The following is a 26,019-nucleotide window of genomic DNA, read 5'->3' on the forward strand; positions in this document are numbered from 1 at the left end:
AGGTTGGATAATGCCCTTTTAGTGTAAGAGCTGTTTGAAAAGACCACCCGAAAGGTCAGCCTGTTTTGGTGGGATGGAGTTTTGGCCTACCTGTTGAAATTAGTTAATAGACCATTGTAACCTTTATTTAACTAGGCTAGTCAGTTAAGAACAAATTCTTATTTACAATGACGGCCTACCTTGGCCAAACCCGGACAATACTGGTTGCTGCCCTATGGGAGTTCCATTTAAGTTCCAAACCTCTCTGCTATAAACAGCTAATTTTCAGTTTTCCCTTCAGTCCTTGCAAATTTTTTGCTTGAGAAATTGCTCACTGCTAAGATCACTTTTGTGTTTGTTTCTGACCATTTTCATTGAAAAATTCACAGTAAGGTACTTAATTTTTAATCCGAAATTATTTGATATTGAGATATTGGACATTTAAAAACATAAATTGTAGATTCATATTATTACATTGTATTGTGTTACACCCAATACAATTATTGCACATATCCCTTTTTTGTTTTTTTTATCTGGCCGCGGACCCCCTGCAGTACCTCCTCCACAGACCACACTTTGACAACCCCTGGGCTAGGGCACACCACTAGGCTACTCTATCGTATTAAAGTGGGTCTGCTCAGTGTTCACTAACCCAAACAAAGAGCCTGACAGACTGACATACAACACGCCTCCATGTATCCAACTTGTGTAATGTGCTGTCTGCTGAATACAGTATATTATTGCAAGGCCTGGACGAGATTCCCTAAAAACACGCCATTTCGATACAGCTACGACTTTTTCGTAGCAGGTTAGGATAATTAGGTTAAGGTTATGAAAATGGTTAGGGTTAGCTGTTCCACTGGAACAGTGTTCCACTGGATGTCATAAGGTGAATGCACCAATTTGTAAGTCGCTCTGGATAAGAGCGTCTGCTAAATGACTTAAATGTAAATGTAAATGTTAGCTAGCGAAAATGCTCTCCTAAACTGCTACGAAAGGTCACTTGTATCGAAGTGGCGTGTTTTTAGGAAGACCCACCTAGGCTATATTTGCTCAGATTATTCAAATCTATTTTCAGCGCATGTGAAGATCATAAACGCAACAGAGACAAACACACTTGACAAGTTAGGACAACTCTGTTTGTCCCGAGCTAAAACACTGTCATGAGGAGTAGGCTAGTTTATGCATGTTCTAAATGGGGAGATGCATAAATGGGACACGCACAGTGAGGAGATCAAGGCAGTCAAACCAAGCGTGAGTGTGACCGCACATTTTCAAACAGAATCGACACATTCGAGCTCGAAAAAGGGGTCTGGATAGGCTACGTTTTCGGAAGCCGTCCAAAACGATGGAGGTATGCCTAGATGGATACAGTTTTAGATTTTGGTGGGTTTATAGCTAACCCTAACTATTTTCCTAACTTTAACCTTATTATCCTAACTTGCTACATTCATTATCCATACCTGCTGCGTAAATTCTCCTAAGATTACTACGAAAAGTACATTTTGACAAAAGCTGTATCACTTCTTGACAAAACCGTTACATAACATCAGAAAACAACGCCAGTTTGCGGACAAGGCAAGCCTACTGGACCCTATCATACAAGGGGCGCACACACCCCTCTATCGTTAACGCCCCCTCCACCATCCTCCTCCGGATAGGTCCAGGCAGAGATGGAAAAAACAACAACAACGAGTGCTTTAAAAAGATGCACAATGTTCCGTCCATCAGTAACATCTGGTCATTAGACCGGTGCTACTGTGACAGTCTCCGCTTTGCCGACGCACACTTTCTCCATCTCCGGGGAGGACAGAAATCAAAGTTCTTAATTCTTTCTTGTAGCTTCAACCAAAAACACGAACATGCCCAGCAAAAGGAAGAAGAACAAGCGCCGCATGAGGAGGGTGGTAAGTGCGCACACCAGGGTTCCTTCAGTTCCTCCATATTATAGCTAATTATGATTTGATGATTATTTAATTTTTTTGTAATCCGTGCTACACGTGTTCCCCTCCACTCTGGTAGTCGAAGTGCATTGAACAGTTCATCCATTGAAATTCACCAAACATTAAACAATATATCATTGGATGAATGATCCTGACCATGATCGAGCAAACCTCTTTTTAGGCAAACTAAATAGTTTTTCACATTCTAAATTACTGATAGTTTTTTAAAAGACTGGTTGAAGCATGCGAAGAAACTACTGCCAATATAATTTCTAATCCATCAGCCTGGTCTCATAGGCGAGACGTAACATGGTAAACGATAATTCAGGACAATCAAATTAGTATGATATGTTGTGTTTGGTATGGTTACATAAGACTGAAGGTTACTTATGGCTGTCTGAGTTGGTTGGATGTTGGAGTGCATGGGTGGGTGTATAACGCGAACATCTAGCAATCCGAAGGTTTCTTAGCATGTTGGCTAACTCTAACTCCTAACCCTAAACGTTAGCCGTCTAGTAGTCACCTACCTAAACCACAACAAATTGCAATTCGTAACATATCATACAAATTGTAATTTGTAACATCATACGAAATGAATGATGGACATCCACAAATTAATACCATACCAAACGTAACAAACCAATTTAAACTCCCTGATTTTTGTTTACTTTGTTACGTCTAACCCTGAGTTCAGGTTGCACAATCCATATATCCCAATCCAACCAGCTACATGATGGGCTTTGGATGTAGCTCGTCTGGCTACATGACCAGCACCCTGCTTGTCGAACTGTTTTATTTAGTCTACTCCTGGCTCTGTAACGTACCAGGCACGGCGCGCCTAGTTGGCAATGTATGATTAAGGGCCATGCATAAAGTTTGATCTCGCTGTGTACTTGGCCAAGTAGGTTATCAACTTTTTTGTACTTTTTACCCATTTTTCTCCCCAATTTCGTAATATTCAATTGGTAGTTAGTCTTGTCCCATTGCTGCAACTCCCGTGCGTACTTGGGAGAGGCGAATCTCGAGAGCCATGCGTCCTCCAAAACACAACCCCGCCAAGCCGCACTGCTTCTTGACACACTGTTCGCTTAACCCGAAGGCAGCCGCACCAATGTGTTGGAAGAAATACTGTACAACTGGCAACCGAAGCCAGTGTGCATGCACCCGGCCACCACAATGAGTCGCTAGAGCACGATGGGACAAGGACATCCCAGCTGGCCAAACCCTCCCCTAACCCGGACGACGCTGGGCCAATTGTGCGCCGCCTCATGGATCTTCCGGTTGCGGCCGGCTGCGACACAGCCGGGATCGAACCCGGATCTGTAGTTACGCCTCTAGCACTGATCAGTGCCTTCGACCGCTGCACCACTCGGGATGCCATATCTATAAATTGTTATAAAGAATCTGTGACATGGCCATGCTGGTTCTGAGATTTTGTTGTAAATTTGATTTGAAGGTTTATCACTAGCACACATTATTGGCGCAAATTGTGCAGAACAACACAGTGGGTTTCACTCTATGTTTGCGGCAATTGTTTGGCCAGTCATTTAGGCCTAAACTGTCACCTATTCATTTAATTGTCGTGCACGGGATTAGAGCATTTTAATTTAGGACTACTGGTTGTATTATTCAACCATCTTTCGCAATTGTCTAATCAGAGGTGGGATGGCATTACAAACGTGCACATAACTGTCACAATGCTTTGCACACTCTGTGCTTGGGTGGGGGGGCTGAATATCCTTTCGTTTGTGTGTGTGTGTGTGTGGGGGGGGAGTTTCATGTATCCTCCATTTTAGAATGTGCTCCTCCTCCATTTACAGCATGATCATGTAACGCAGCAACAGGACAGTTCTCTGTAACCCTTCTCACAATGTATTCTTCCTTTCACATAAACTAACTTGAATGTGTATTCTACAAATCACAACATTTCAATTCCCTTTGTGACTTTCCGTTGTAATGTTATCCAGAGCTCTGTCATAGCTCAGCAATAAGCCAGTAGGCCTAACATTGTACATGCACTACACTAGCGATCCCTTGCAAATACTTCTCAATATGGTGAGAAAGAAGTTCTCCTAAACATTCTCTTCCCCCTAGTTTTCTGGCAAGACTCCACTCAAACCAAGCCTGTATTTGGTAATGAATCGTAGGCATGCCCTCCACCAGACTGCTTTTTTTAGGAGGGCCTGTGCCGTGAAACCTTTCACAGAAGCCCAAATAAAAACGTATCCCAAATCAGTTAGCCTTATCACCTCTGCGTGCTCTAGATATCTACGGAGGTGCGTGGAAGGGAGGTCTCTTGCTGATTGACACTCCGAGCACTAACTAGGGCTCATGTTCTGCTTACTGACTTTCATAACATGTGCTTTTTTTGTGCTCCCCTGCCTTTTCAAAACAGTTTTTCTAGTTTATTTCCAAAAGATGATGATGCCTAGTAAATGTCCTTCAGACTAGTCCTGTTGATGACGGGTTCAAAAAACCTCGAAATCGTACCATTACAAAAGGGGCAGGGAGGGGTTGGTCTGACAGACAGACCAAAGGCAGAGCTGTTTTTGTATGCACACTCACTGGGCTTATGCACTTGGTGGGCTGTGTAAACTCTGCTGGCTGGCCGGTCGTCTCTTGCAGCTAACGAGGCGTAGGGTATGATTGTAACCGGATTATAATGCGATTAGTTTACTGTCTGCTAATGCGGGGCCCCATCCGGAGCCCTGAGCCCTGCTGACTCGCAGGTTTCGGTCCCGCCTGACTTGACCTGTCAGAATCACTCCGATTCAGCTAATTTACTGCCATTATCTAACTAGTTTGCACCCCCCCCACCCCCTGCCCCATTGATCGGCGCCATAGCTCAAAGGTTTAGTCCTCTGTCCCCTTTGGGAAAACATGTTGATCCTAATTTGGCATCCCTGGTATTTCATCGAATAGAATACCCCCCCCCATCAAACCCAAACTAGATGAGGAATTCAATAACTAACAGCCCTCTGGCTGGATTACCTTCAGCAGCCTCTCCCCATATCTTTTTCTCTACATCTTTCAATGTTTAATCAAAGTGGAGTGATTCAAGGTAAAGTTAATCTGACACCCTTCTCTCTCTCTGTCTTTCGCTCGCTCGCTCTGTGTGTTGAGCAGCAGGCCCAGAGGAAAGTCCTTGAGGAGCAGCATGTTGCTGGCACTGGCAAAGGGACCCCAGGAGTGGCTGCTGTGGCGGCCCCCCCTGTTAAAGCCAAAGAAGTGGCAAAGTGTCCAAAGCTTGTCCCCATACAGACTCGAGTAGTAAACGTCCCCGTTGTAGCGCTGCTGGCCCCAGTCGAGGTACCGGAGCCTAAACCTATGGTGGCGGCGTTAGAGGCTGAAGTGGTGGCAGCAGAGGTTGAAGTTGAGGCGCCAGTCGAAGCTCCAGTAGAGGCTGAAGAAGCCACATTGGAGGTCGAAGCCCCAATTGAAACCCCAGATGTGGTCGACGGCCCAGTTGAAGCCCCAGAAGAAACTGCAGTGGGGCCACCTACAGAAGAAACTGCAGTGGGGCCACCTACAGAAGAAACTGCAGTGGGGCCACCTACAGAAGAAACTGCAGGTGGGCCACCTACAGAAGAAACGGCAGTGGGGCCACCTACAGAAGAAACTGCAGTGGGGCCACCTACAGAAGAAACTGCAGGTGGGCCACCTACAGAAGAAACGGCAGTGGGGCCACCTACAGAAGAAACTGCAGTGGGGCCACCTACAGAAGAAACTGCAGCAGTGCAGGAGGTTGAAGAAAGCTTCATTCCAAAGACGGAGCTAGTAATGGAGGTAAAGGCCCTCTCCCATTTTGAATTTGTTTGCGGACGGAGAGTATATGGGGTCAGGTGCAGTTTCTGGCGTGTTGGGAAGGGACTGAGAGGGGGCAGTAAGAGAACAGTGTGTTCTATTTAAGAGGCTGTACATGTACACAGAGAGTGGGCAGGGCCTCTGTTGCAGTCACTATATATTGCCGGGTACATTAACATGGTCTACAGTGTAAATGATTTGTGTCTGTTTTCAAACTGATTTCACTTGTGTTTTTCAGAAGATTGTGGTGAGAGTAATTGGATAAAATGAGATTGATTACATTTCTCTGGAGCTGTACAGATCTAGGATCTTAATTTGAGCCAGTTTGCTACAGCAGGAAAATAATCCTGCAACAAGAGGACATTTTAATTATTATGTAGATTATAATTAATGGACATTTTTGTAGGGGTTGATCCATTTTTCATACGGGAAGATGAAGTGGAAATTACAAACGTGTTTAACATTTCCTGTAACAAGGTGATCAAATTAAGATCCTACATCTGTATTAAGGTTTAGTGATGAATCATCTTAGCCAATGAAGGATAAAGCTACTTGCGACCCGCAATAAACACCAAATCATCTGTACTTGCGGGTCACAAGTAGCTTTATCCTTCGGTGTGTGAAAGTTTCAATCTTATGAAAGTTAAATGTTGGTAGTGTGTCATCGTAATAGTTTAGTTTATGCAGCTGTTTGTCTTGTTCAGTGTCCTGTGTTGGAAATGTGTATGGTGCTTGTTGGCATTTGTTCAGCTGCTATAGTGTCTCTAAAGTGCCTCCCTCGCTGTAGCTAAGCTATGACCACATATGACTTGTGTGTGCTGACATGTGTGTGGAGCACGGGATGAGCGGGTGGTTATACACGATGGTTGGCTCTTGGTCAAAATGCCTCTTTTCCCCAGCCCCATGCTGCTGGACATACCATGGACATGTCAGATGCTCCTTAGACCTATAGGCACAAGCTTTCATTAAAGTACTTTAGGCGCATCCACACGCATAGCGGATGTGTTATACACAACCCGTATCAGGATAGTTTTATTGAGTTGATGAGATTGCAAATCCTTACACTCTTAACAAAGGAGCGCTGAGACCGTGCGCGCACGCACACACGCACACACACACACACACACACACACACACACACACACACACACACACACACACACACACACACAGGTGTTGGTATATAAAGAGTGGACAGTTGGTGGCTCTGGTCAGTCGGTCGTGGTGTCTTCACCATGGGCCTCATATTCAGACAGAGTTTTTGGAAGGGGTACTGTCGATGGAGAGCGCTTGAGTATTTAAACAAAAGGAGTGTGGGGGTATGGAAGTCTCGGTGCCTTCTTGCTGCCTGGCAGATGGATTGATCACCTAGTGCTTCTGCACGTGAGGCAGACGCCTGGAGTTTGCTAAACGGCATTGACACTTGGATTGGAACTGGTGCTTTGGTTAGATGATATGAAAATTGAGCTCTTTGGCCTCCCAAGCCAGTGGTGGGTTTGGTGTCGAAATGAGAATACATAAGCAGAAAATAACCCCGTACCTACCGTATAATATGGTGGTGGATCTTTGATGTTATGGGGCTATTTAGTTTCCACTGGTCCTGGGGCCCTTGTTAAGGTCAATGACATCGTGAACTTTACTCAGTACAAGGATATTTTATCCCAAAACCTGGTTGCCTCTGCCAGGAGGCTGACACTTGAACACAAGTGGATCTTCCAGAAAGGCAATAACCCCAATCACACATCAAAATCCAAAAAGAAATAGTTAATTGGCCACAAAATCAACATGTCTGCAGACTTGAATCCCATTGGAAAATCTGTGGTTTGAATTGAAGAAGGCAGTCCATAGGTGCAGACAAAGGATATCAAGAAACTCTGGAGGATTCTGTATGGAGGAATGGTCTAAGATCCCTCTGTTCTCCAACTCATAAAATATTTTAGGAAAAGGCTCAGTGCTGTTATTCTCGCAAGGTGAGGTATTGAAAACGTGTCATTTTGGACCTCTACCGTTTTGAGAAAAAAATGATATTACTTGTTTAAACAAAATCTCTTTCTCTGAGCAATTGTATTAGTATGAAATAATATACATTCCCATAAAAAATGTGCATACAATATAGCTCAGTATTTTAATTACACTGAACAAAAATATTAACGCAATGCAACAATTTCAAAGATTTGACTAAGTTTTTTTGTAAACTGTCATGGTCAAAACATATTGATACAACAGTAGCTAAGATGGGGAGAAGTCTGTCCATAATAAAGCGCTGCTCTTCATTCTTAACAACACTATCAACAAGGCAGGTCATACAGTCCCTGGTTTTGTCACACCTGGACTACTGTCAGGTAGTGTGGTCAGGTACCACAAAGAGGGACTTAGGAAAATTGCAGTTGGCTCAGATCAGGGCAGCACGGCTAGCCCTTAAAAGTACACAGAGAGCTAACATTAATGACATGCATGTCAATCTCTCATGGCTCAAAGTGGAAGAGAGATTGACATCATTACTTGTTTTCGTAAGAGGTGCTGAAAATCTGAAGGTACCAAGCTGTCTTTAAAATACTAGCAAACAGCTCGGACACCCATGCATACCCCACAAGACATGCCACCAGATGTCTCTTCACAGTCCCCCAGTCTAGAACAGAACAGGCAGACAGTACTACATAGAGACATGACTACATGGAACTCTATTCCACATCAGGTAACTTATGCAAGCAGTAGAATCAGATTTAAAAAGCAGGTAAAAATACACCTTATGGAACAGCGGGGACTGTGAAGTAACGCAAACATAGGCACAGACACATGCATACACACACATGATAACATATGCACTGTACACATGGATTTTGTGTTGTAGATATGTGGTAGTGGAGTATGGGCCTGAGGGCACACACTTAGTGTGTTGTGTATTCTGTAATGAATGTATTATAATGTTGTATAACTGCCTTAATTCTGCCGGACCCCAGGAAGAGTAGCTGCTGCCTTAAATACAAATACAGTTCATATAAGGAAATCGGTCAATAAATTCATTAGGCCCTAATCTTAAATTCACATGATAAACCTTAATTCACATGACTTGGCAGGGGTGCAGCCATGGGTGGGCCTTGTAGAGCATAGGCCCTCCCACATGGCAGCCAGGTCTACCCACTGGGGAGCCAGGTCCCTCACCCCCTCTACCCCCCTCAGACGATCCCGCAGGGGAATTACCTGGATGTGGAAGTCCTGGGCTGGCGTGGTTACACATGGTCTGCAGTTGTGAGGCCGGGTTGGACGTACGGCCAATTTCTCAAAAACAATGTTGGAGGCAGCTTATGGTAAAGAAATGAACATTAAATTCTCTGCCAACAGCTATGGTGGACATTCCTTCAGTCAGCATGCCAATTACAAGCTCCCTCAAAACTAGAGACATCCGTGGCATTTTGTGTGACAAAACTGCACATTTAAAATTGGCTCTATATTGTCTCCAGCACCAGGTGCACCTGTGTAATGATCATGCCGTGTAATCAGTTTCTTGATATGCCACACCTGTCAGGTGGATGGATTATCTTAGAAAATGATTTCAGACCCGCCGTCTCTCTCTTCCCATCTCCTACATGTGGACACATTTAACATATGGGGAAAGCCTCTTCAGAATAGAACAGGCTATCTCTCCCACGTGTGTTGAATCTTTTCTCTGTTTAGCTCTCCAGAAGTTCCCCTCAATTGGCATTGGGGTGTCACATTTAGCTCTGTTAGCATTTCTGTGGTGATTTCTAGTTTTTTACCTTGACGTTATATTGTTCCCTATTAAATTTTTACAGTAAAAACAGGAACTTGGCTTCTAGGAAGAAAGAGGGGGAAGGGGATGTGTACTAGGAACTTTATGTACATAATATTCTCTGAATAGGTTAAACTAATCTGTCAGATAGAAAGGGCTGCACTTGGATCAGTTTAGTACATTTTGTTCCTTGAGTATTTATGGGGCCTGCCAGACGAGCTGCGATCCGACCATTTTGGTACACAGCTAGGGATATGAGGGGGCTACTGTGGCTGTAGCTGTGTGAATATAGGCTGCTGTTTTGGAGTAAATGGAAGACCTGTAGCCCATAGCCCCTCCCTCACCCTACACAGCTGTAGCCGAGCTACAGTGCATTCTGAAAGTATTCAGACCCCTTGACTTATTCAACATTTACACACAATACCCCATCATGACAAAGCAAAAACAGGTTTTCATACATTTGTGCAAATGTATGTCACGAACCGGCTCAAAGCCCGTAACAAAGGGAGACAACGTGGAGATAAGGAGTAGCAAAATATATATTTATTAAATAAGTAACTAAGTATAATATACAATGGTGTGTGTAATCAGTAATCAGTAGTGTAAGTGAGTGTTTTGCATGCATGAATGTGAGAATGCAGGGTGTTGAAAGGTGACAACGCAAACAAACAAAAGGCCACCAAGAACCACAACACAATCTACAAAGGTGTCTGCATGGAGAGAGTCTCTTCCATGAATGTGGAAGAGGTCTATTTATCCTGGGAGACACCTGGCCCAGGTGTTTCCCATGTAGCTGACGACCCTCTGCACTCCGCCCACCGGCATCCTAATAAGGAAACAAGAACAAAGACAGAATACGGCAGACAGAGTGGGAGGGTCGTCACATGTATAAAATGTAAAAAACGAGACCTTTTTTTACATGAGTATTCAGAGCTTAGGTGCATCATGTTTCCATTGATCACCCTTGAGATGTTTTTACAACTTGATTTTGAGTTCACCTGTGGTAAATTCAATTGATTGGACATGATTTGGGAAGGCACTCACCTGTCCATGTAAGGTCCCACAGTTGACCGTGCATGTCAGAGCAGAAACCAAGCCATGAGGTCGAAGGAAATGTCCGTAGAGCTCCGAGACAGGATTGTGTTGAGGCCCAATCTGGGGAAGGGTACCCCCCAAAAAGAATTATGTAGCATTGAAGGTCCCCAAGAACACAGTGGCCTCCAACATTCTTAAATGGAAGAAGTTTTGAGCCACCAAGACTCTTCCTAGAGTTGGCCGCTCGGCCAAGCTGAGCAATCGGGGGAGAAGGGCTTTGGTCAGGGAGGTGACCAAGAACCGGATGGTCATCCTGACAGAGCTCTGACAAGTCTCTGAATGTCCTTGAGTGGCCCAGCCAGAGCCTGCGTATGAACCACCTGATTGAACATCTCTGGAGAGACCTGAAAATAGCTGTGCAGCGATGCTCCCCATCCAACCTCAAGGAGCATGAGAGGATCTGCAGAGAAGAATGGGAGAAACTCCCTAATACAGTTGTGCCAAGCTTGTAGCGTTATACCCAAGAAGATTCGAGGCTGTAATCGCTGCCAAATGTACTTCAACAAAGTACTGAGTAAAGGATCTGAATTCTTATGTAAATGTGATTTATTTTTAATAAATGTCTAAAAATGCTTTGTCCTTATGTGGTAATGCGTGTGGATTGGTGAGGGGGACAAAAACTTTCTGAATGTAGTGTATGTATGTATATATATATAATTTCCACAATGAGGTTGGAATAATATTGTGAAAATTATGACAATGCTGTTTTTATTGAAAAGGCTGTTTGAAATGACCGCCTGAAATTTCAATCTGTATTGGTGGGATGGTGTTTTGGCCTTCCATGGTGACATCACCATGCTTTTCGTTTGTTAATAGACCAATAAAGAGTTCCAAACCTCTGCCAATAACAGCTAATTTTCAGGCCAATAACAGCTAATTTTCAGTTTTCCTCTCCCCACTCAGACTACTCCCAGACAGTCCTAGCGAAAAAAATGTATTGAGAAATTGCATTTTTGTTTCTTTTTGACCGTTTTAATAGAAAACGATCACAGTAAGGTACTTGTTACCCAGAAATTATTTGTTATTGAAATAAAAACGGCTGCATTGGACCTAACTGTTCACAGGTGTGCCTTTGAGGTTACACTGCTGAGCGCAGGTTTTTCAGCTTTTGTGTTTGGTGACTTCACCGAAAGGAAAGTTTTTGTTTGGGGTAAGAATGAGCTTTTGCTTTTGTCTCCTGGTGTAGCTAGCTGCTGAGACTTGGCTAGTTAGCTACGGGACATGGCTAGCTTAGCTACACGGCTTAGCTAGTCTGGCTAGCTATCCTACCAACTTTTTCTACCTGGAAAGATGGAATTACTATCTCGCTCTCTCGTTTAGCTCAACCCACTACCGTGCTGCATTGACTAAACCGACTGTCCTAGCTTCCCAGCTTATCAGTCGAGAGCCACGCTTTTAGTCATCGCATGACCAACATAGCGCTAGCTTCCTTTGGATAACTTTGTGCTAACTAGCTAGGCTACTAGCCCAAGTGGTGAATGCTAGCTACATTTCACTTTGTTCTCGGATTAGCTGTTTTTTTTTTAGAGCCATTGCACCTGTTAGCTCAGCCCAAGGGGTACCGAGCAAGGCCCAGGCCCTGGCTCCAGCACCGGTACATCCGTGCCCATGCAGGGCATGTCATCTGTCTGGGTCTTGAACACGAGGATGCAGCATTCGAGGACGCCCGGTCATGTGTCCATTGTGGGGATTTTGCTGCGATCACCCTCTGTCAGAGAGTGTGCAGAGCAGCCCAATGTGATTCCTCTCCCACACTGCCTTCGAGCGGGGAGAGAACCATCCAGACCTCATGGGCTGACACCATGGATGGCTATCCTGAGGACCTTCAGCTAGTTTTCCTCATCATCGAAGAATACAATGGCATGATGATCTCCTCCAGATAGAGGAAGAGGACAAAGAGGCACACACCGTTACTTCTAGGTCCTCTTCTGCCCTTAGTGGGGCATCGATGGCGGATGACAGATATTCACTCATTGATATCTTAAAACGGGCAGCGACCAGACGTATTCAGTGGCCCGAACTCGTGGTGGGTGGCAGCGCAGAGAGGGACTGGTACGATGGCAGGGACCTCCCCTTTCGTACCATCCCATGAGAGAAACTCCTCTCAGCCATCCCAGCTTGCGTGGCAGAAGCCAAACGCAATTGGAACAGCCTCTTGATCGGCAAGATCCAAACCAGACTTTTTGCCAGCATGAATGTTCCGTCAACCCCAATGCCTCATCACTAACAGACACTTCTCTCCTTGGTAAGATGGACCGCTTTTCCGTGTCCATCTACCAAAAGTTCTACTTGTCTGCCCCACGTTCTGTACTGGCATTGGACATTATGTCCCTACTGCTGGCTTAGCAGGCTGATTTGATGTTAGAAATGCATAATCTCCAAGCTATCGGTAAGCCTAACCCAGACCTTTGGGATGAGATCTGTGTCGTCACAGACCTCAACCGCCGAGCCTCCAGGAGCGCAATTCAATGCTGTGGCCACACCATGAGACAGTGGTAGAAGAGAGAGCCTTGTGGCTCAAATTGTCCAGCCTGTCAGAAAAGGAGAAAGCAGATTATCTTGACGCTCCCGTCAACCAGAGGGAACTGTTTGGGCCGGCTGTCTCCGGCCATGCGGCAGAAGTGCAAACTTTGAAAGGAGGAGGGCAAAGCCTTCAACTTTTGCCTGCCCCGTAGACCCGGGTATCGACTAATTGTCCGTCGCCACCAACACTGTCCCCTAGTTCCAGTGTGTTAACACTCCCCTTTTCAATAAAAAAAAGTCTGCTGTATCCAGGCATCATGCCAAGGACACAGAGCAAAAATACAATAAAAAGGAGACTTGCTCCATCACGACCAGAGGGTGCTCCGGCATCACTGGTGAGCGAGAGTCTACTGACCTGCTGGCTACTCGTCACCAGAGCAGGGAACTGCCGTGAATGTTCAGTCCAGCCCTGGGTCTAGTCCATGGTTACGAAGCGTTACGACTGCAGTTCGTGCAGAACTTTGGAAGCAGTAGCGACTGGCAACTTGGCACGCATACTTGAGGAAATCTCTATTACGCAAAGTGGCTATCAGGGCCATACTAGCGGCAGAGAGCCACCTCTGCTTTACTTCCGGTACTTCCTGGTTCCCTGCAACACTGCTGCGTTCTTCACATTCAACAGTTTCCCATGTGTATTAAGAATGGTCAACCACCGAAACAACATCCAGCCAACTTGACACAGCTGTGGGAAGCACTGAAGTCAACGAGGACCAGCATCCCTGTGGAACGTTTGACACCTTGTAGAGTCCATTCCCTGACAAATTGCGGCTGTTCTGAGGGCAAAAGGGGGAGGGGGTTGCAGCTCAATATTAGGAAGGTGTCCTTAATGTTTTGTACACTCGGTGTACAACGTGCTTTCTCGCTCTATTCGTAGAGGTGACTGGTTCACCTCAGTCGACCTGCAGAATGCTTATTTTCACATAAGCATGCTGCCAGCACACAAGGTTTCGAAGGTTTTATTTTCAAGGCACAGGGCTGTCCCATTCAGGCTAGATTATTCAGCAAGTGTGTAAGAGACAGCCCTCACACCCCTGAGAAACCTGCTATGCACCCCATCCCGGGTGCAGGGGTTCAAGACACAACTTCCTGTGTAACCCACCTCTCAGAGCTAGAGTTCAAGATCAATCAGAAAAATTGTTGTTTGGTGCCAACACAGAGAATAAAATACATAGGCATAATGCTGGATTCTCTCTCTTATCAGGCAAAGAGTCATTCCGACAGTGCCTTTCCCTATTCCACAGGGAGTGCTCGGTTATGATCAAGACATGCCTCTGAGTGCTGGGGTTGATGGCCTCCATTTCAGTAGTACATCTTGGCCTACTGAGAATGAAACTTCCAGCACTGGGGGTTTGCGCAAGTCTGTGTACACGGCATCACTTCAATCGTCAGATAAAGGCGACCTCTGCATGTCTCTCGGCTCTCTGCCACTGAAAGAGCCCCTCGATTCTTCATTCTTGGCACTCCCCTAAGGGTAGGGGCAATGAGGAAAGTGGTGACGACCAACTCCTCACGCATGGACTGGGGCGCAGTTCACGAGGGGAATGCAATAACAGTGTGGACCCCACAACTCCGGATTGCTCACATAAATGATCTTGAATTGCTCACTGAAACTTTGTTCTTGAACTTTGTTCTCTTCTCTCTGCCTGACATGGAGAGAAGGGGGGCGTGGCAGCTTGTCTTGCGTGTTTGCACCTCTAGTGTGTTTTCCAAGGGAAGGTTTATGATCTCTGAAATGTATGTGTTTTTCAAAACCTTGCCCATTTTTAGACATGGGTTGATTGAAAAACGCAACAATTGGGCACCACCCACCCACCACTGTTTCTAAAATAAACTGCCATCATGTGGTTGTCAGAACTCAAGTCTGAATTGCTTTATCCTAGACTCGAAATGAACATTATGTCCCAAACCTACTATCTATTTACTTATAGTAGTCAGTCAATATGTATATTAATAACGAATTCTTTCTCTCTACCACTTGCAGGCCGCATCCATCCCTGAGGCTCCAGTGTCAGCTCCTGACCAATTTGAGGTAAACCTAGTACTGAGTGTATATCACCCATAGTTCTGTTGCATGGTGTTTTTTTTGTGTGTGTGTGTGGCGTCTTTGACCGTGTTCTACTGCATGTTTAGACACATGACGAGCCGTTGGTGAAGGCCGAAGTGGAGGCTGAAATAGTTGCCACGGTCCAAGCGGAGGTCGAGGCAGTAGTCGAGCCAGAATCCGGGCCCGTGGTCGAGGCCGTAGCTGCCCCAGTAGTGGAAACTGAAGAGGTGGTGATCGACACAGAGGACAGTCCTGAGGTTGAAGCTGAGGTCATTCCTATGGGCAACGCAGATGCCATTCCTGAAGAAGTTGAAGTAGAGGAGGCCCCAGTCGTCACAGAGGTGCTACATCATGCAAACGTGCTTTTCCTGAAAAAGCTCAACTCAAGTCCTTTGTTCTTTTGCTTGATGTTGTCTTGTGTGGTGGTGCATGTACTGCGTGATCATGTGTGGTTTGCTCTGTTCCTTACCCTTCCTCTTTCTCTTAAACAGCATTCAGAAAAAGCATCTGATATTTATTTTCTGTTTGATTGGAGGAGTCTTTAATGAGTAATTTCTCCTCGTTCCAGGATGAGCCTGTCACAACAGAGGCACCTGAAGAGGTTCCAGTTGTAAGCAGACATTTCTCTCTACTTTATTATTGTGCAACTTCTTTTACATGGGAAATATTTAGATGCCACTAGATCCATTTCCTAAGTGTTCGTATCAGCTCATTGCAGCCTGGGCTTTTGAGCTAGTGATTGCTCCTATTAGTAAGGTTATGGCTCTACCTAGTGGACAGCTGGAACACTTCACAAATGTTACACTTCAGTGTTTGCTCAACTTGTCGTGCCTGTATTGACCAATGGTCGATTTTTATGTGTCGCCTAATTTTTGCTTTGGAATCAAACTGACCTGTCCCCAACCTCTCTCTTCTAGGAAACAGAAATGATCCCAGAAACGCTGTCGGAGCCCGTGGTAGCCTCAGTTCATGAAGCCCCCGTAGCCAACGTCGCTCCCTCAGAGCCCCTTGTAGAGGTAAGGCTGACCAACGCATTACATTAAGCCTTCTCAGTCCTAAGGGTGTGAATGTTAAACAAAATTGGGACGTTAACGTTAAGAAAAAATACATAACCGAAGAAGTTAGCGTCCACAAAATTGTAATCACAGTGCAGTTATCACTAAATTATCATCATAAAGGGAAAATTGCATAATAAACAAAAACCTAATGCAACAATGATGTAACGTTAGTCGAAGAGATGCATCTTTAAATTATTAGATATAAAGCACTTTGCTCGTCATCGTTAAGTTTGAAAAATGTCAGAGAAAGGCAAGCAACAGCAACGAACAGCCTGCTCTGCACGCTGTCGTACACATCGATCCAGAGCATTCCAAACATGCTCAATGTGTCACATGTCTGATCAGTGGAAGCTCCTTAGAGGAGAAAGGGGAGGACCCTTCTCAGTGATTTTCAGAAAATTAAAAACATTTTAAAAGTTATACTTTTTAGATAACTATACTAAACATAATCACGTCACCAAATAATTTATTAATACATACTATTTTGCAATGAAGGTCTACAGTAGCCTCAACACCGTTCTCTAGTGTAGCACTGTGGTGTAGCCGAAGGACAGCTAGCTTTTGTCCTCCTCTGCGTACATTGGCTCCTGGACTCTGTCCACGCATTTCAAGGCTGCGTGGAAACAATGACTGGTAAAGGATCCAAGACCAGCTCAGTTAATCCCTACCATTGTGACAATGAGTCATCATAATGCTGCATCAAATGTACATGATTTTAGGGGCATTGGCAAACACAATGTAAGTCATTTAATTTATGTAGCCCTAATTGCACCAAATACATCTGTTTATTCTACAGCTATTGTAAGCAGTAATCATGAGCCTATAATCCAGAGTAACACTGTTAGCACTGAGACGGTGTGCAATAGTAGGAAGACCACTTTATGCTGCTCACCCTGCACTATCAGCTCCAATGTAAATAACATGAGTAAGTCTACCTCTGAAAAGTTTCCCAGTAAAGCATTAAAAACAATCAAGCAGCCAAGAAAAGTGCTAAAAATAGCCCATATTAACATATGTAGCCTAAGAAACAAGGTCCATGAAGTTAATAACTTGCTTGTAACAGATGACATTCATATTCTGACTATCTCTGAAACTCACTTAGATACAGTGGTAGCAATACATGGTTATGCCATCTACCGAAAAGACAGATATGCCAACGGAGACGGTGTTGCGACCTATATTCAGAACCTCATTCCTCTAAAGCTTAGAGACAGTCTAATGTTAAATACTGTTGAAGTAATATGGCTACAGGTTCATCTGCCTCACCTAAAGCCCATTCTTGTGGGAAGCTGCTGTAGACCACCAAGTGCTAACAGTCAGTATCTGGATAATATGTATGAAATGCTTGATAAGGTACAGTGGGGAGAAAAAGTATTTGATACACTGCCGATTTTGCAGGTTTTCCTACGTACAAAGCATGTAGAGGTCTGTAATTTGTATCATAGGTACACTTCAACTGTGAGAGACGGAATCTAAAACAAAAATCCAGAAAATCACATTGTATGATTTTTAAGTAATTAATTTGCATTTTATTGCATGACATAAGTATTTGATACATCAGAAAAGCAGAACTTAATATTTGGTACAGAAACCTTTGTTTGCAATTACAGAGATCATGGGTGGCAAGTTAACCCTAAATATTTCTAAAACTTAAAGCATTGTATTTGGAACATAACACTCACTAAACCCTAAACCTCAACTAAATCTTGTAATAAATAATGTGGAAATTGAGCAAGTTGAGATGACTCAGCTGCTTGGAGTAACCCTAGATTGTAAACTGTCATGGTCAAAACACATTTATACAGTAGTAGCTAAGATGGGGAGAAGTCTGTCTATAATAAGGCGGTGCTCTGCCTTCTTGACACTATCAACAACGCAGGTCCTACAGGGCTCTAGTTTTATCGCACCTTGACTACTGTTTAGTCGTGTGGTCAGGGGCCACAAAAAAGGACTTAGGAAAATTGCAATTGGCTCAGAACATGGCAGCATGGCTGGCCCTTGGATGCACACAGAGAGCTAATATTAATAATATGCATGTCAATCTCTCCTGGCTGAAAGTGGAGGAGAGATTGACTTTCTCGCTATGTTTTATTTATGAGAGGTATTGACATGTTGAATGCACACAGCTCGGACACACATGTATACCCCACAAGACATGCCACAAGAGGTCTCTTCAGTCCCCAAGTCCAGAACAGACTATGGGAGGCACACAGTTCTACATAGAGCCATAACTACATGGAACTCTATTCCACATCAGGTAACTGACACAAGCAGTAAAATTATATTTAAAAAACAGATTAAAAAAACACCTTATGGAACAGCGGGGACTGTGAAGCAACACAAACATTGTCAGACACACACACACGCACTATACATACACATGGATTTAGTACTGTAGATATGTGGTGGAGTAGGGGCCTGAGGGCACACAGTGTGTTGTGAAATCTGTGAATGTATTGTAATGTTTTAACAATTGTATAAACTGCCTTAATTTTTCTGGACCCCAGGAAGAGTAGCTGCTACTTTGGCATCCATAATAAATACAAATACAAAACCTATGAGCCTCATGGTTCTCACCCCCTTCCATAGACTTACACAGTAATTAGGACAACTTCTGGAGGACATCCTCCAACCTATCAGAGCTCTTGCAGCATGAGTTGACATGTTCTCCACCCACTCAGAAAGGATCAGAGAATTAATCTAGTACTGAAAGTATAAGATACAGCTAGCTAGCACTGCAGTACATCAAATATGGTGAGTAGTTTACTCAAAGAGAGGCAATAGTTGAACAGTTTTGAACAAATACATTCCTTCCAAAATGGAGAGAGAGAGAGAGAGAGATAGAGAGAGAGAGGGTCATTCTTTTTCAGTTTCACTTACTTAGCTAGCAAATGCAGCTAGCTAGTTTAGCCTTCTCAAACACCCCGCTCAAAAAGAGGGGTGCTATGCTAGCTGGCTATGACTATGACTATCTAGCACAACACTGGAACTCTTCCAAGTCAAGGTACCTTTTGGTTTTAGTAATTTATTGACCTAAACTGCTTACTGACTGTACACTGTAACGTTACTGCTTGATTGTAGCAGGTTTACTATCACGTTAGTTCTATTGGCTGTGCTGACTATGACATTACATTAGCTAATATGGTGACAACGATGTAGGCTGTGTGTAGCAGTTATGATTTGGCTTGGAAAGTTTTTTTTCGCCTGGTCACATACAGCTGATGTGTTGTGCATTGACATCCACAAGCGACGAAGGGAAAAGGTGAGAGGAGGAGAGTGCATAGATGCGAGAAGGAATACAACGTGGCTGTTATTAAAGTGAACAGTGTTTACGCGTGATCAGCAGTGTATTCATTCCGCCAATTCTGTTGAAAAAAGTTTCTTAAACTGAAAAAATTGGGATAAACATACCTGAATGTTTAATAGAAACTCTCGTTTGCAACTGTTGGACTAATGATTACACCCTATATCAGCTTGATGCAGGCAAGAATATGCAAGGCAGTATTGAATGTGTCACTGTCTGTCCATGTGTTACCTCCAAAATGTTCTCTTGACCTGTGTGCACCTACGTTATAAACTTTCATTCATAGGCTAGGTTGTAGCAACCTCAAGATGGGTGAAGGTGAAAATTTGAGTATCATATAGTAGCCTAAACCTATTGATGTTACATTTAACTGGATGAATGACATATGAATGACCGTCATCCTATATGCTGTAATAGAATTAAGGGCATGGTCATGAAATAAAAAACAAATAAAATCATCCTCCCTCATCTTAAAGGGCACTGACAGCCACTGGTCTGGACATGCAGGCCATGGATGTTCTGGGACATTTTGAGCTTCCAGGAATTGTGTACAGATCCTTGCGACATGGGGCTGTGCATTATTATGCTGAAACATGAGGTGATGGCGGCGGATTAATGGCACAACAATGGGCCTCAGGATCTTGTCACAGTATCTCTGTGCATTCAAATTGCCATAGATAAAATACAATTGTATTCGTTGTCTATTTCTTATGTCTGCCCATACCACAACCTCACCACAACCAATGTTGACATCAGAAAACCGCTCTCCCACACAACGCCATACACACCATCTGCTCTGTAGATTTAATCTGTGAAGAGCACACTTCTCCAGCATGCCAGTGGTCATCGAAGGTGAGCATTTGCCCACAGAATTCGGTTACAATGCCGAACTGCACGGAGAGCACGTAGATGAGCTTCCCTGAAATCGTTTTTGATCATTTGTGCAGAAAGTCGTCAGTTGTGCAAACCCACAGTTTTATCAGCTGTCTGTGAGGCTGGTCTCAGACGATCCCGCAGATGAAGAAGCCGGATGTGGAGGTCCTGGGCTGGTGTGGTTACATGTTATCTGTGGTTGAGGCCGGTTGGGCGAACTGCTAAATTGTCTAAAACAAAGTTGGAGGAGGGTTATGGTAGTACAGTTCTCTGACAAAAGCTCTGGTGGATATTCCTGCAGTCAGCATACCAATTTCACGCTCCCTCAACTTGAGACAGCTGTGGCATTGTGTTGTGTGACAAAACTGCGCATTTTAGAGTGGCCTTTTATTGTCCCCAGCACAAGGTGCACCTGTGCAATGATAATGCTGTTTAATCAGCATCTTGATATGCCACACCTGTCAGGTGGATGGATTATCTTGGCAACGGAAAAAATGCTTACTAACAGGAATGTAAACAAATTTGTGCACAACATACGCTTTTTGTGCGTATGGAACATTTCTATGAACTTTTATTTCAGCCAATGAAACATGCATGCAAATTTTTGACAAAACGCTTGCAGACTCGAGTGGTTTACTATCGAACACAACAAATGGCCACTCGACAAAAGGCTTAGGGGCCAAGTGTTCGGTTTGAGATTCAGTTTATGACTGCGGTAGATAAAACTTAATTGCCCCCTATAGCGGTCATACGCAATAGGACCATATTCTGCATTGTGAATTGACATGGAATTTAATGAAATTTGTACGGAAAACCGATAAATGGCCGGCTAAACACTAAGATTTGTTTCCCCATTTGTCACATCCCTACTCAGTCCCTTTACTTTTCTCAGTAAGAAAGGAGAAATGGAAGTTAAGTTAGAATTGGAATATTGTGTAACAGTCCTATGCTCTCCAGGCCCCAGTAGACCCTGTCATCGATACAGTGGCCGACAACTTTATCATCACAGAATCTGTCCCCACTCTGGAGGCAGCCATGGCTGAGCCCGCCATTGAGGAGCAGGTGAGACTCGGGCTCCAAATCATACCTACTCTTAACACATACACACAAGGATGTCGTTTTGGCACACCTTTAATCACCTGCTGGCATCCCGTCAAGTCTGACTGCGTGTCATCTCTGTTCAGGTGCCCGCAGTCCCAACAGATTCACTTGAGGCCCTATCGGAGTTGCTGAACAACGTCCCCCCAGTATCTGAGCCCGCCCCTGTCACAGCTGATAAAGTCATCGCCGTGAGTCTTCCTACTTTTTTCTATGCAGAGACTGAGGTGCCCAATGCCAGGTGTAGTTTTGGTAGAGCAGACATGAGACACACGCTTACTCCTGTAACCCCGTTGTCTGGTTGGTCTCTGGAGGCAGGTGACAAAGATGGGGGAGAGAGAGACGACACACTTCCACCCGATTACCGGCACTCTCCGGAGGACCTGCTGGTCAGAGTTAAACCATAATAACCTACAAGCTTTTCATCTACTCAGACTCATTTATAATAATGACTCAAACCAACTCTTTACGCAATCACCTTGGTATATTAAGCACTAACATATGATCAAATACTTTGGTGCAGGCTATCCTCTCATCTGAATGCTCTCGCACATTTTGAAATGTGCCCATCCAGGAGTTCTTGCTTCCTCGTGAGTTTCTCTCGCCCATCTTTGGATCAATCCTCCCCCCTTGTGGTCTTCCTTTTTACATTCTGTTCATTTCCTGGGCTGTGGGCTCCTCCAGCTCCTTTTAATGCATCAGGCATGTCATCTAGTGGGTGGGACTACTGATTTTAGTTGTGCGCTCAACATTGACTGGGTGTGTTGCCTTTGCAGGCTAAAGAGGGAATTGAAGCCCAGATGGAAATCGAATCCAAAAAGGACGCCACGGATGAGAATACTGCCCTGGATGTCCTCTCTGGACATTTCTCAGCCCCCCAGCCTGTCATCTCAGAACTACAGTGTCACACGCAGCTCGCCTCTGTGCCCGTAGAGCTCGCCTCCGTGGTAAGAGCATATAGTGACACGACTGTATCCAACTTTCCCAATCAATTACGATCTGTCTTTACGCGTATTGTAAATCAACCACCTCCTTTCTTACATTCCCATCGAAACCTCTCCCGTGTTCTTTAGGATATCCCAGCAGAGGCAGCATTGAATGGACATACTGCAACTGAGGTGGCCATTGAGGGATAGATCTCTGCAGGTGAGGACTTGTTGTTTAATCTCCCGAAATGCTTAGTTTGAACACACGCACGTGCGTTGGGTCTAAATTGGCATTAACATTCTGTTATTGTTTCTGTCTCCCCATAGATTTCCTCAGTCAGTATGGAAGACTGAAGAGAGCCTCACGGGGAGCCGACCAGCACATTTTACTTTTCAATATTTAGGGCTTCAAGGGACCGCCGGGAATTTATTAACATCCAACACTCAGTGCCTTTCCTGCTTAGGTTCTCACCAAAAGAAAATCAAACAAACACATTTTAATGCGGCATCAAGGCGGGGGAATAAGAGTCTTTGGATCAGAATGTGAATATTTGGAATGAACAAATTATGGCTTCTTTCATAGAATTTCTGTATCGTAATGCATTTATTGTGGATTTGCATCGATTGTAAATGGCATACATTGTGTATGGATACTGTAAAGAATGTGGAAATGACCTGTCTTCGCATTTGGACCATGTTTGTATGGATGGGAGGGGTATTTCCTTGTACGTGTTTTCTACATGCTGACTACACCGGGCACGAGCGTGTGTCTGCGTGCTCCATCACATGCATGCTGATTTTGTCCATCCACACCAGACGCGATCAGGTCATGTACGTTGAAATATCAAAACGAACTCTGAACCAACTATATTAATTTGGGGACAGGTTGAAACACATGAAACATTCATGGACATTTATCTAGCTAGCTCGCTGTTGCAAACTAATTTGTCCTGGGATATAAATATTGGGTTGTTACTTTACCTGAAATGCACAAGGTCCTTTTTTTCCCTGGATCTTTGTAGAATTTTGACCCATTTTGAGTCACACAAAATCGTGTGTCCTCTACTCCGACAATTAATCCACAGGTAAAAGTGGAAACCTAGTTAGTTTCTAGTAATCTCTCTTTCTTCAGTCTTCTTCTGTGGACTTTATATGGCGGTTGGTAACCAACTTTAAGGTGCATTACCACTATCAACTGGACTAGAGTGTCGATCTCAGTTCTGCTTTCAATCACCCGCGTGGGTCTATACTCCTAAAAACCAATGAGGAGTTGGGAGATGCAGGATTTACAGCGTGTCACGCGCCAAAAATAAAACCAAGTTCTATTTTAGCGCCTGGCTACGCAGACGCTTGCGAGCAGTTTGGATGATTGAATAGCATACCCATCCTCTTCACTGTGTACTGACAATGTGTCTACAGTCCTGTTGGAGAAAGTCTGCCCTGGGCAATGAGAAAGGGTGTGAAGTTTTTCAGGCCCTCTGGCCAGATTATCTTAAAGACGTCCTCTGGCGATTTTCTAACTTTTACTGTTGAAAAGCGATATCCCAAGTATATATACAGTAAAGTACACACAATAAAGGGTAGAAATAATAGAGGAACGAAAGAGGAAAGCCCCCCCCCCCCACTTATGCTACGTTATGACTTACCTGGACCACCTATTGAGATGTGCCTTTTAAGCCTTTTAAGTAAATCAGGTGTTAAATGAGGTGAAAAGGAGACTGGAGTTCAGCTTTAACGTTCAATTAACTACACTCAAATCTGGCCACTGAAAATGGGGGCTTGTAGATCATGTTTGTTTTTTAAAATTATATTTTCTAATTTTGTTTTGTATAGACCATTAGATGTGGTACAACCGCAGTTTGCGTACACGGTTCCGTGCTCTGGAAGATACCATGAGGAGTTATGTAATGAATATGCTGGGTTGGATTTCATTCACCTTTTTGAATAAAGATGTTACTCACCGTGATCCAGTTGTTGGCCTGTTTATTCTACATTAAATGTAGTAATCAGATGTATACTGAACAAAAATATTAACACAACATGCAACAATTTCAACAATTTTACTGAGTTAGTCAATTGAAATAAATTAATTAGGCCCTAATCTATTGATTTCCCATGACATAGGCCCAGCCAATGAGAATGAGTTTTTCCCCACAAAAGTGCTTTGATACAGACAGAAATACTCCTCAGTTTCATCAGCTGTCCGGGTGGCTGGTCTCAGCCGGATGTGGAGGTCCTGGGCTTGCATGGTTAAGCGTTGTCTGCGGTTGTGAGGCCGGTTGATGACATTGGAGGTGGCTTATGGTAGAGAAATTAACATTTACATTTTCTGGCAACAGCTCTGGCGGACATTCCTGCAGTCAGCATGACAATTGCACCCTCCCTCAACTTGAGTCATCTGTGGCATTGTGTTGTGTGACAAAACGGCACATTTTAGAGTGGCCTTATATTGTCCCCAGCACCAGGTGCACCTGTGTAATGATCATGGGGTTAATCAGCTTCTTGATATGCCACACCTGTCAGGTGGACGGATTATCTTGGCAAAGGAGAAACTCTCACTAACAGGAATGTAAGCACAATGTAAGTTACACACAATTTGAGAGAAATAAGCTTTTTGTATGTATGGAAAATATCTGGGATCTTTAATTTGAGTTCATGAAACATGGGACCAACACTTTACATGTTGCGTTTTATATTTTTGTTCAGTGTAAATGTTCAGCTTGATTTCAACATTGGCATAATGTTTGAAACTTCTTGCACTACCATACAAGCTTTCAGACAGTTGAACCAATCAATTATTTTAAACTACATTTTGTGGCATGTAATACAGAGTTTTCATTAGCTCATAATCCCTTTTCAATATTTTAATTTAATAATACCACACAAATATTTATTTAATAGTTGAAAAGAGTTAACGTTACATGCCAAGGCACAACATAAGGGTAGCAGCAAAGGGACATTATTACAACTAGTTCTGTCGGTGTAACCTACCTAGGAAAAACACCATGCTCTAGTTCTATGCATCTAGGATATTAATTTAGGAGACTGGTAGCATTTGCCAAGTTGAGTCATGTCTAAATGTATTTGAAAGATCTCCACAGATCCAAAGATGTCTGCTACTTTAGCAAGTGTATCATGAGTAAAATAAAATGCAGAATAAATATAAATAAAGCTAGAATCCGCACTTGCTACATCTATTTTTTGACTTATAAATGAATGAAATATATATATATACCCATTTGATTCTTGAATATCTATATTACAATACTATAAGCCTCTAACTGTGGGGTAGCTCTCAAACTTATTTTTCATCAGCCAGAAATCCTTCAAATAAAAAATATACACTTACTGTAGCAGTTTTACACATCCATTCGGCTATGGGTGCCTCCATCCGATGAAACTACACTTCCTGAGCTACACTTACACACAGATGTTCGGAGCATGCTAGCTAGCTAATTAGCACAGGTGGTCGCTTCTTGTCTTCTGTAAACAAGCACTGTATCATGGAGATATGGCCGTGTGGGATACCTAATCCTAACCCTATCAAGGTGTGTATCAATTTAGCCTTTTGTTTTTAGAAAATTATCTCTCTCTCATATGAAAGATAAGGTACTTATTGTT

At 43.8% G+C, this 26,019-nt stretch overlaps 1 protein-coding gene across 7 annotated transcripts; it reads left to right on the top strand.

Moving 5' to 3' along the window:
* The first annotated feature begins 1,125 nt into the window (after positions 1–1,125).
* On the top strand, positions 1,126–24,364 carry LOC115139796 (calphotin-like). Of its 7 annotated transcripts, XM_029677583.2 has the most exons (13): positions 1,129–1,886; positions 5,049–5,708; positions 15,077–15,124; positions 15,226–15,480; positions 15,708–15,749; positions 16,057–16,155; positions 21,332–21,436; positions 21,559–21,663; positions 21,791–21,861; positions 21,996–22,062; positions 22,249–22,419; positions 22,546–22,618; positions 22,726–24,364. In XM_029677583.2, exons 1-12 carry the CDS (start codon positions 1,842–1,844, stop codon positions 22,606–22,608), a joined length of 1,731 nt encoding a protein of 576 aa, XP_029533443.1. In that variant the 5' UTR covers positions 1,129–1,841; the 3' UTR covers positions 22,609–22,618; positions 22,726–24,364. The 7 variants fall into 7 exon arrangements, with proteins under 7 accessions (XP_029533448.1, XP_029533449.1, XP_029533443.1 ...); XM_029677588.2 differs by lacking the exon at positions 15,226–15,480 and having other exon boundaries at positions 1,126–1,886; XM_029677584.2 differs by lacking the exon at positions 21,996–22,062 and having other exon boundaries at positions 1,509–1,886; positions 21,787–21,861.
* Positions 24,365–26,019: the final 1,655 nt, after the last annotated feature.

This window comes from Oncorhynchus nerka, linkage group LG13 (genome assembly GCF_034236695.1).
Source record: "Oncorhynchus nerka isolate Pitt River linkage group LG13, Oner_Uvic_2.0, whole genome shotgun sequence".
In the NCBI taxonomy this organism is placed as follows: Eukaryota; Metazoa; Chordata; class Actinopteri; order Salmoniformes; family Salmonidae; genus Oncorhynchus; species Oncorhynchus nerka.

Bases quoted from the DNA above. Each gene is read 5' to 3' on its own strand.
- LOC115139796 (XM_029677583.2), top strand. From the start codon at position 1,842: ATGCCCAGCAAAAGGAAGAAGAACAAGCGCCGCATGAGGAGGGTG. The intron at 1,887-5,048 runs GTAAGTGCGCAC...TGTGTTGAGCAG, and splicing joins AGCGCCGCATGAGGAGGGTG to CAGGCCCAGAGGAAAGTCCT. The intron at 21,664-21,790 runs GTGAGTCTTCCT...CTCTGGAGGCAG, and splicing joins CAGCTGATAAAGTCATCGCC to GTGACAAAGATGGGGGAGAG.